A 12,155-nucleotide genomic window follows, 5' to 3' on the forward strand; every position below is an offset into this window, starting at 1 on the left:
TTTATTCTCAGGTCCTACATAATGCTTCCGCTGTGTATTTGCTAATTGAAAGCAACATTTCAACAAGTCATTCATGGATAATTTGAAAGACTTACACTTGCTAAATTGATGATGATTGCTTGCTATGCTTGGAGTATTCATTACATATCATATCAATTAAAGACATTTAATGCGTTCTTCATTAAATACAATGTAACCTATTTATCTTCCGCTGCAAAACTCAATAAAACGTCTCATATAGAGTCGTTCTCGTTTATACAACTGTGATTTGATATAATTAGTCACAAATACCCCAGGCCCTATTTGGGGGTGTGACAATTTTAGCTTTTGGAAGATGCAAATTGAAGATGTGTTATATCAAAAGAAGCTTTACCAACCGTTAAAGGGTGTTAAACTGGAATAGATGGCTCAAGGCGAGTGGGAGTTGTTGGATAGGCAAGCCCTAAGGGTTGTTCGACTTTCTCTGGCCAAGAACGTTGCTTACAACATTGTGGGTCAAACCACAACTTCACGATTTATTGTGGCGTTAAGCGACATGTATGAAAAGCCATTCGCTTTGAACAAATTTCTTGATTCGGCAATTGGTAAATGCTAGAATGATAGAGGGTTCCTCGGCGGCGGATCATGTTAACGAATTTAATTTGATTTTAACTATGTTGAAATCGGCGAATATTAAATTCGATGATGAGCCTGAGGCGTTGTTTTTGTTATCTTCATTGCCTGATAGTTTCGCCGGTACGGTAACGGCGGATAGTGGTTCATTCGGAACTACTAAACTAGCTTTTGAAGGAATCCGTGATTTGATTCTTAGCAAAGGTATTCGAAGGAAAGATTTGAATGGGAGTTCGAGTTCGGTTCTAAGTGTTAGTCGGGGAAGAGCTAGGTCAAGGATTCCATCAAGGAGCAATAATGTTGCGTGTTGGAATTGTCAACAAGTTGGTCACTATAAGTCGAAGTGTCTGAGTCTTAAGTCGGGTGGGAGCATGGTGACTACGGTGATCGAAGATGCGTTGATATGCCAAGAAGAGGTTCTTGACGAATCATGGGTTCTAGATTCGGGTGCCTCGTATCATGCTACTCCTTACATGAACGAGATGATAAATTTTAAGGGTTACTCCGGTAAGGTTCGAGTTGCGAATGGGACTACTCTTGATATCATAGGTATTGGTGATCTCGTGGTTAGACACTTGAATTACGCTTGGATATTGAGGAATGTGAGATTCGTCCCAAAGCTCAAGAGTCAGTTGATTTCGGTTGGGCAATTGGATTACGCTAATTGTCATGACCTATTTGGAGATCAAAAGTGTGTAGTGTTTAAAGGAGATTATGTGGTTGCTCGTGGGTACAAAAGGAGAACCATGTATATGGTTGACGTTCCTTCTAAGGAGTTGCTAAGTGATTTTGTGGGTGTTAAAAGTCCTAGCGTGCTAATGCTTTCCGGTATTATTGAGAGGTCTTGTTTGAGTGTGAGCTCAAAGGAAGTTGAAGCTAGTGAAAATTCGGGTGGAATTGGATACACTTAAGCTTTCGTCCCTTCGGGAAGATCTTCTCCACGGCTGCCTTGATGGTCCGAGGAAGATGAACAAGAGACTTTCTTGAGATTCATTGTTAAAGATACATCTGTACAGTGGGAGTTGGCTCGGGTAGGAAAATCGGGTTTGTCAAAAGACGTGCGCACGAATGTGGTCGGTGTTCCAATGGTGAAAGCTAATGCGGTTATGTAGAAGATCAAGGGTGTGATTGCGTTCTCACACGGCTGCCTTGATGGTGTTATCCACATGTTTGTTCTACCGGCAAGTTTGTTCTTTGTTGGAAAGATAAATCGGGTGGATGGAGTTTTGTATGGGTGGATCGCTTGGGCGATGGGGTTAACTGGGTCGGGTCGGACTCAAATGACCCGTTATAGGTGTCATAGCCAAAGAGTAGTTCTTGTTTCCCAAGCTAGTAACAAAAGGATCGAATTATAGCTCAGCGGTATTTTTTGGTATCGAAAGACTACAGTTGCTCGAAGGTTATCGGGTGAAGTGCGGCGTGACTCGGGCGCAAATCCGACGGTATCAAAAGGAGGTATAATTAGCTGGTCAGGTTGTTGTTGTTGTGGGATGATGATGGTGATGATGTTAGGGTAAAGATGGGTGTTATTTAATGTCTCTTCGAGTGGGAGATTGTTAGGAGTACGAATCGAGTTAAACAAGGAATCAAAAGTTGAAAAACTGATGCACAAGTTCGAGATCGCGAGTTCCAAATTCGCTACTTGAGTTTATGCTCGATGTGTTTCTCGAGATCGTGAGAATATACAAAGAAGGAGACTCGCAATCGCGAGTCAGGGCTGACAGAAGAAATTCTAGAACTCTCTTTGGTGGCCTAGAATTAAAGTAATCATCTTTGATTACATATAACCCCGTTAAATTCTCTTGTCTTTAATATTCTTGCTAGTTTCTTCGTGTATATCAAATATTTTCGTTTATTGTAAGCGGGTTTGATAACTTGGGGTTATCAAGTCTTGTTAGGGCTCACACTCTTATTCCTAACACTTTGATCGTTTGCACCATGTACGAACTTGTTTCTCCATTTCCAAATTAACCAAAGCAAAATGTATCTAGTGGCTAGCTCAACCTTATCTTTTTTTTTTTTTCAATCATACTTGAGGTTAAAAGTAGCCGAATTAATGGCATTTGGCACTCCATTTGGGACGGATCCAGCAATGTTACACTCTACATACTAGTAATCATAACCAAAGGGCATTTGGCCTAGCGGTACGATAGGAAGTAATCGTCGAGGTAATGGGTTTAAGTCTCGCTTAAGACATGTTTATATAAAAAAAAAGATCTTAGTATTCTGTTTTAAATCAGTCTAGTGATTTTCCAGATGTTTGAATGATAATTAGCTTTTAAGCCTTAAAGTTTATACTAGAACTGTCATTTGTTGATGTATCATACCTGAACTTGACATAAGTATCGATTTGGTAAAGATGCATCACTAGCATAGTTTTTTAGACACATTTAGACACAAATAAGTTTACAATACCATTCAAAAAAGAGACTGCCTGCACCAAACTATAATTTGAAATTCATGTCTCTATTTGATAAGAATCATTCACCCTTTTCACTAATTCAACTTGGCATTTCATACAGTCTAAAGTAAAATGTGCAGTCTATTGTCAAATACGAAATAACATACAATATCATAATTCGATTATATCTCCATTCTGAAGGACGTCAAAAATTACTTAAATGGAAAAACAAAAATGTCCTTGTTTTTCAGTGGCATCGTATTTTCCTTCAATTGGAACCAAAACCATAATCTTGACTGTGCATTCATACCCATTATAACCAATTGAAACAAAAGAGGGGAAACAACAAAACAATCAACTATAACAAAAGAGAGCAAAGATCAAAAGGCCAAGATTTCATATCACTAAGCTATCTCTTGATTATAACCCAATAACAGAATCTCAAAATCAGTAGCTTTATATAATTATAAGGAAATGTACAGGTACAAATGTTAGTGCCAATATATACTACTGTGTAAAAACCTAATTACATCTAAAACACTTAAATGAAGTATCTCAAGGTTCTACACGCAAGATCAGGTCTTTAACAGCCATATACTTACCATCCCGATAATAGTTACCTTTGACAACAGCATATGAAATCGAGTAGCCTAACCTAGCCTGAACATTTAAATGAGACATGCAAATTCATGCGATAAAAAAAGTGAATACCTTGAAGAATATTTGATGGCAGATAAGTTAATTTGTTGTGTGCGAAAGAGTATGAATTATTTTAGTGTATTTTTGTCAACTATCAAGTTATATGTAAACTCTAATCCAACAATTTTATTTGGTGAATGTTGCTGAACATGCCTCAAATGAACGCCTAAAAACAAGCCTGTACAAATTTTGACCACATGTCCACATGGATGATATATTCACTCTCTTTGCATCTTCAAAATAGACAATTTTTTAGACACGAAATAAGTTTACAGTATCATTCAAAAACAAAGACTGCAATGTTCTGCACTAAACTATAATTTGAAATTCATCTCTTTTTCAAATAAGAACCATTCACCTCACTTATCCAACTTGGCATTTCATATGGTCTAAAGTAATATGCACACTCTATTATCAAGTATCATACTCCAAAGAAACATATATCAGACATATTGCACCCATATATAATACGTGACTAAAATAAAAACCAGTACTGCTCTAACGAAAACGTTCAAGTGATTCAAGGCTTTCAACATACGTACCATAAACTATGAAATCTTCACAGCACCCTTTAACTGTTACACTTGTGTATCTTCTTTCATTCGTATTGTATATACAAATTTCACCCACATCCCTATTGCCCACCCAAATATCCTGATTGTTGACTTTAGCATAGAACTCACAACCTCTTTGATCATTGTCATATTCAATGTTACAAAGTTTCATCCAAGACTTAGGAACCCCATACTCCTCCATCACCCACAATTCATTAACGAATCCACAATCGTGCAACCAAAAACAGATAACAGCAGCTAATTTCTCACCAAGAGCAAATAGCCGTGACCATGATTTTTCAACACGATTAACAAAATCAGGAGACTCGATTATATGAAATTCTTCATCGGCTAAACTGAAGGAAGCAATAGTAATTCTTAAGCATCCGCCTCCTACTATCCAGTGAAGATTTTTGTTTAAGAGTAGCCCTGGATGTGGACTACAATAATCATGTAGTTGATTAGGGGGGTTAGGAAACTTTTTCCATGAATTGTTACGTAAACTATACACGCGTACGAATTTGGTGTCAGGATCGGAATTTTGAACTCCCTTAAATGGAATGGAGATTACTTTATAATCATCCGTAGAAGAATCATAACCAAATCCATATGTATAATTATATCTTCCACCTGGAACTTTCAAGGTCTCATTTGTTGTCGGATTTACTAGATAGATGTTACGAGGTCTACCATAGGCTAAAACAAGCACGTTGCAAGACCCTAGTATCCAATAACATGGTTTCTGCAATTTCAGGCGTTTAGCAGTTACGGTTGCAGGTGTGGTTTGGGTGTTGATTTGCTTTATATCGAGCGAGTAGAAAGAATAATCACCAACATTCGGAAGTAAAATGAGGTGGGTGGGGTCAGGATTGGGATTTTTTTTGTTGAACATTTGAGTATGGGTTTTGATAAAATTGGGACTGGAAATTAAGGAGTACCATCGTTTTGAAACGGATTTGAAACGGCCTAAGGATTTAGGTGGCAGAAAAGGAAGAATTGCATCGATTAGGTCGGGTGGAAGGTGGATTAGGGCATACATTTGGTTGTATGAGTCGGGACTTATTTGGAAAGAAAGGGTTGATTATTAGGTCAGTTGAGCAAAAGGAGAACAACAATTATGTGGAAATGATGACTTACTTTAGGGATGAAGAAGGAGTAGCTGAGCAACATACCATGAAAATTGAGGAATGTTATTCCGATTAAGAAGATGATGAATATGCCCAAATGCTAATGCTAATTTGGCTAGGGTTTGAATGCTTTTTAAACACGATAGAATCTTAAACGGAGTATTTTTTTATTTATATTTTTGAAAAAAATAAATCTTAAGAAAAAAAATCGTAGTGTTAGTGTGTTACAAACATATTTTCAGAAGATACCTGATAGGTACTTTTTCTTAGTTACTTACTCCGTGTAATTAATAATCTAAAGTAGACATTATGTAGACGCTGGGAGAGGATCTTAGAATCAACCTAACACGATCTAGAGGCGGGAACGAGCTTAAACGAATATCTATAGGTTTTCGGGTTAGTACGAGTCAAACCAAGATTAGATCTTGATAAACACGAAGCCTAGACTGACATTCTGTGGTATTTGGACATGAAGATTGAAAGAGACCCGACATGGAACTGTTTGTATGTGTGAAATGTGCAGGGTGATTAGCCAAATTAGTTGAGATTAACTTGGCTTAAATATCCCAGTTCCTATGTCGGTCGACTGTGGTTGACAGTCGGTCGACTGACTATGTCAGTCGGCCGACTGTCGAGTAACATTACATATTACATTTAAACGTTTACAAATATATAAAGTAACAAATCGACAATCAACGTTTAACAAAATTACAGGTTACAACATGACCGAAATAAAACATTAAAGTTCATGGAACTAGGGATTACAAAATATGCACTAACAAACTCCCCCTAAGACCTAGTTCCTCATAAGTCTTCGATCTGCTTCAATCTCTGTACGGATCTGTAACCATATTGTTCAAATAGCAAACCTTTGCAACACGAATGTACTGTTGTGCTTGAACTCTATTTTCTGGCCTGTACAGCATCCGATTGTAGTACAATGTGAAGATGTCAGCTTCACAGCAATTTCTCAACCAAACGGGATCTAAAATCCGTATCGAGTCGGTCTCATCTTCCTTCAATTTGTCCAAAACGCTGACTGCTTCCTCTGAGCGTTCATCGTAGTACCACCAGCGAAAACGTGGGCGAAAGTTCTGCGGCATTTTCATCACAGGAACCTTTCTCATATAATTTACCGGCTTGTATCTAACAATCTTTCTTCGTTCGCCCGTTTTCTTGTTTGTTCGATAAGTGATCGTGGAAAATTGAGGACTGAAACCCTCAAAGTTCTTTGACAAGTACGATCGTCTTATCTTCTTGCAAACAATATTAGGAATTCCGTCATAATCCCTACATAACATCTTGAGCCTAGCCACCTGCATAAATTCAAAGTACGGTAGAGTCGTAAACTCGAATCCATGTTTGATGTAATCCACTCCGTACTCCTTCTTTATTGCGTATATATTAAACTCTTTGATGTAGGCCCATGCAATGATTTTTCCTTTAGCCAAAAGATTCGCCGGCCTATTAATGTAATTCATCCATTCAGGTTCCGGCGCTGGTTTCTCACAATATTTTCTGATCCTCAACAGGATCTTCCACTCAGCTTCTAGAACTTCTATCTTTTCTTTATTTATTTTGACCGGTAAAAACCCTGGAGGCAAATCTTCGGTCTTTTCTTTTTCTTCGCATTTATGGTTTAGAAGCTCTTCATTCATTTTGAAGTAGTCTTGAAACGTAGGTAGATCTTTATCGTTATTACATTCGTACTCCGGAAAATCACCTATTGGTTCATCTTCAATAATTACTTCATCAAAATCGTTGTCGTTTTCATTTCTTACGACAATTTCCTCAAAATCATCACTAGAATCGTAACGATTCTCAAAAGATGAGCTAGCAGTCGCGTCAGCTGAAGTACTTGCTTGTTGATCTTGACGCACTAGCTCGGCCTGCTCCTCAGCGCTTAGATCCGGCGGGATCTCCCCTTCTTCTAAATCATCAAATACAACTGAGTGATTCAGACGATCCTGCTTTACCAAAAAATCACGTAAAGAATAATCAATATTTAGAGGAATTACTGACAGTGGGTTCTCGCTTGTGCCTTTAGAAAGATCCAAACCTAGCTCATCCTCGCCTTGATCGTTAAAATTACCAAAATCTATATCCTCCTCGAGATCAACAGCCTCAATATCGAAATTATTTTCCCACTCAAGCACCTTCGACGGTGCCTTGTTCGCTGCAGTCTCGGCCTTTACAATCAGCAAATTCTGAGCATCAAACTTAGTTTGTAACTTCTTCATTTTAACCTGTTGATCTTCAACCTGCTTGGTCAGTTTGGCAATCTCAGCATCCTTTCTTCTCTCTCGTTCATCAGCTTTTTCTTTAAACTTTTTAAATTCAGAAGCCATATTTACAACCTTCTCGCTTAATATAGTAACCGCAGCATCTTGTGTAATAACAGTCGTGGATGCAGCAGCATGAACTCCTGTATCAGTTTCAGCACGTGTTTCTTGAGTAGCAGCAGCTGAAGGTTGTCGTTATGGTTGTGATTGCTGTGATTGTCGCTGTTCAGTAGCTGAAGATGACTCAGTCCTTTTTGCCTTTTTAATGAATCTTATTCGCCTCTGCTTCAGCTTTGTCGTAACTGAAGGACCCTCAGATTGTTTTCGCTTTCTCAGCTCTAATTGATCAGGGTCAAAGTCATCTCCTTCATCGTCTTCATCAACCAGTATCTGTTCAGTTGTAACAACTGGCGATGGCTGATTAACCTCTTGATCGTCTTCACCAACTGCGACGATATCATCTTCATTACCAGACGTACTGTTCTCATGACGACAGGCTGCACCTGGTGGACATACATAGTTTTCATTGGCGAGGTGGCCAACCAATCTCTTGAATGGTTCATCCGGACCTCTCTTTTGCTTGACTCGATTGAAAGTCAAGTCGTTCAGATGATTCAGCTTAATCTCATCCTCCCAAACCTTATTCAATCCTTGCACTTATTTTTCAATCATCGCCTGCAAGAACCTAGGAAACATTAAGTGGCTTTTCTTTTTCACGTTCACCAACATGCTTCTGAAAATCACTTCGGAGAAATTGAAGTCCGCATGAAGAACTAGCGCTGCAAACATCGAGCTATAAGTCTCGTTCAGCTCATCAAAACCGCCTACCATTGGACTCATGCATCTCAACAACACCAAAGTTAGGTATTTGTATTGATGACATAATCGAGTTCTCTTAACAGCACCTTTCATCGGATCACCAGAGTATCCACATCTTACTAAACACCTTCGGACCTTAGTTCTATTCAGTGTGACTGGCATAGAATCATTATCGGGAAAGCCTAAGTCTTCACGAACTGTTTGAGCCGAGATCTTCACAATTGTACCACCAACGCTGCTTCGTATCACCTTCTTTCCATGTTCAGTGACAATAGAATCATTGTTCCAGAATTCTCGTTGGTGCGAGTAGTATGCCTTGCATTCTAGAGTGATTGCAGTATGAATCCTGGACCTTTTCAAGAATTTGATAATATCAACGAAGCCTTCTTTTGCTTCAGGTCCTTCCTCGTTTAGACATGACTCTAGATTGGCGTTTTCGCTTGCCGTCAGGCCCGGAAGATTCTTGGACATAATCACCTCTTCCTCATGTACGTCTTCGTTCACTGGACTACCCTGTTGAGCCATTGATTCTACTATACAAACATATATACAATAATCGAAAAACGTTAAATCGAAAAACAAAAAAATACAAGAAACAACAGTCGGTCGACATACTATATAAGTCGGTCGATTTTCAAGGACAGTCGATCACCATATATATAAATCGATAGACTTATAAAGTCGCCCGACATACGGTAAGTCGGTCGACTTAGGAGGTCAATCGGTCGATTGTTTAACGGAGCAAAAACACAGATCCAAACTCAAATCCATCGATTTTATGGTGTTTTGTTTCAATCAATGACTAATAAAGATCCAGAGAAAGCCGATATACATTATCTATTCAACAATTAACATTAACAGATCCTAAACAACACAAAATTGAATCGAAAAAGAAAAGTAAACAAGAAACTTCAATAACTTTCGATTTAGAAGGAATTACCTCGATTGGATTACGGCGCTGGAATCACGAAACAAAGTTGTATAAGAAAAACACGATCAAAAACTCCTCCTTGCAAAGTTCGAATTTTTGGTAAAACAACACAATCGCACGAAATAAAGAACTTCGGCCGTCTGAGGACTTTTTATACCCAGCTCGACAATCGGTCGACTATGTTATTATGTCGGCCGACATATGTGACAATCGGTCGACATACGTGACAAACGACCGACATATGTGACAAACGTCCGACATATGTAACAAGCCAGTAAGTCGGTCGATTTTTGTTCAATGTCGACCGACGTATAGTCCAAATCGGTCGACTGTCTCCCCCTTATTAAAAAATTATTTTTCAATTTAGAAACCCCGATAATTCCCTCTATTCACATCCACTGGCTGATTTTACACGCAAAATATTTTTGTTTTGAAGATGTTAACAAGTTTATGATTTGAGATGTGTAGTTCGTTTCTTTTTGACGTCGAGACACAATTTGTAACTTCAGGGAAATATACACATATTCATATAAGCAAACAAATAAAATGTTTTTATATTTTTCAAAATAAATATCAACACACTGAAAAATCTTTTTGTAGTTTTTAGGATTTTAAAACTTATCACAATAAAAATGCAAATGAAGGACAATTCATGTCAGAAAGTCAATGATCAAGGTTAAGAAAGATCCAAGATTGTATGGCATAAAACATGTTATTTACAGGAAGCAGTTTCTGTAAGTCATAAACTTAAGGAAGCTAAATTATCAAAATGTATACATGTTCAATCAACATTCTGACAACAATATGTACACAAAATTTCACAAGTAAAAGCAAATAATACCAGAGAAATTGATCTTAACATGGTATCTATCTTCATTAACCTTTTACAGACTTTCCTCTTAGACATTTTGATGATCAAGTTAATTAATTACTTTAACATATTTCTATGTTAGATTCAATCACAGACTCGGTCATCAATGTGAGATCGCACGATTTTTTAGGTAGTCAATTGAGCACAAGTCTATTGACGCTTTCCGTTACCACAAACACATACGTTAGGTCTAATTGAACAGGAAGGTTCTCATAGTAGTTTTGGAATATCCCTGTCAGCCATTAGCTTCTATCGTAACGTATACTTTTCAATTCATATGATTCTGATGGATCTCATAGTATATTTAATATTCTGTCAATCGTGCAATCTTTTATGTAACCAACTGCTATCAATCTCATTCCTTCTTTATTATTAAAGTTATTGGAGGAAACGGAATGAAAGACGTAGCTTTCTTAATAAGTGAGTATTCAGAATATCCCTCTGAAAACATATTTTGCTATCTAGGCCTTAATGGGCACAGTCCCATATCACAGACAATGATAATAAGTCCAATAGAGTGGTTTTATTGAAGTATGAATGATTTAAGTTCTTCTTGGTAATCTTCACACTCATTAGTATTCTTACAAAGACTTCTCTTCTCGATTTCATCATTATCTTGACCTTGATATTTTCGTCTTCCATGATTTCACTTCTGTTTTCATGATATAATAACTTGATATGCAATGTGCCATAATTTTTTTTTTCATAACAACACATTGCAGTCTTGACTTTGATTTAGTTCTCGAATTGACTTCCTTGCGATGAAGATCTATTTTCTTCATTTGTGTAACAATTAACTTAAATCATTCATTCATGGACTGTCTGTAATATAGAACCACACTTTTCAACCCGTTCACAGGAAAGACACCTTCATTGAGATAAACTTACTATTTTGGAGTTTATGCACGATTCAAGAATTAAAGTTTGATAGAAGTCGGTATGCACAGTCAATCAGAACATTTTCAACGCTTATTGATCGCTTGAATATCCCAATTAGTCGTGAGACTCAATGGTGCAGCAATTTGGAATTTGCTTGGGGATATTCTACATCATGTGTTTCTAGATTATACGTCATGATAGGGGATACCCTCACCTTTTGTTGATTTCCTCAACAATTTTCTTTAAAGTATGCACCTGTGGTAATTAAGTGACTACCCTCAACCGCTGTAAACCTTTCCATGAGTTCCTTATCAAGATATTTACATGATTGTGATTATGATCATCTCATTCTATGATTAAGTCCGTATCCCATTTTTATTTAGATCAAACTCGTTTTTTTTTTTAAATTTTTCTGAATTTCTGATGTTGCATTCATTACTCCTCCTAAAATACTAAAAATCTAAAATCTTTTTGGTTTTTGGATTTTAAACACACATAAACAATCAGAAAGAAAAAAAATATAAACACACAGTATATACAGCTATGCATGCAGAACACATAAAATGAAGTTACTCTTTGGTCTCTTCGTCAGGAACGACATCTGACAATATTTTGACACTTAACTCAGTTAACAAGAAATCAAAACGTGATTTATCAAAAGCTTTTGTGAAAAGATCAGCCCTTTGCGTAGTTGTGCCAATTTGGACAACATCAATTAGCCTTTTCTCATAATAGTCTCGAATAAAATGGTATTTAATCCCTATGTGTTTGGTCTTAGAATGATTCACAGGATTTTTCGTAACAGCTATAGCAGCAGAATTATCAACAAAAATAGGAGTGTTAGAAATATTCAAACCGTAGTCACGAAGTTGTTGTTGTATCCACACAACCTGAGATGCACAGCTTGCTGCAGCAATGTATTCAGCTTCATAAGTGGACAAGGCCACTGCTGTCCGCTTCTTGCACTGCCATGTAACTAG

The 12,155-nt window shown here is 37.4% G+C and overlaps 1 protein-coding gene across 1 annotated transcript; it reads right to left on the minus strand.

Annotated features, from left to right (window-relative positions):
- Positions 1-4,210: 4,210 nt before the first annotated feature.
- Positions 4,211-5,305, minus strand: LOC139889282 (F-box/kelch-repeat protein At3g06240-like). The gene has a single exon (XM_071872243.1). It carries the CDS (start codon positions 5,303-5,305, stop codon positions 4,211-4,213), a length of 1,095 nt encoding a protein of 364 aa, XP_071728344.1.
- Between the last annotated feature and the right edge of the window lie 6,850 nt (positions 5,306-12,155).

The sequence above is a fragment of the Rutidosis leptorrhynchoides genome, chromosome 2 (genome assembly GCF_046630445.1).
Source record: "Rutidosis leptorrhynchoides isolate AG116_Rl617_1_P2 chromosome 2, CSIRO_AGI_Rlap_v1, whole genome shotgun sequence".
Classification (NCBI taxonomy): Eukaryota; Viridiplantae; Streptophyta; class Magnoliopsida; order Asterales; family Asteraceae; genus Rutidosis; species Rutidosis leptorrhynchoides.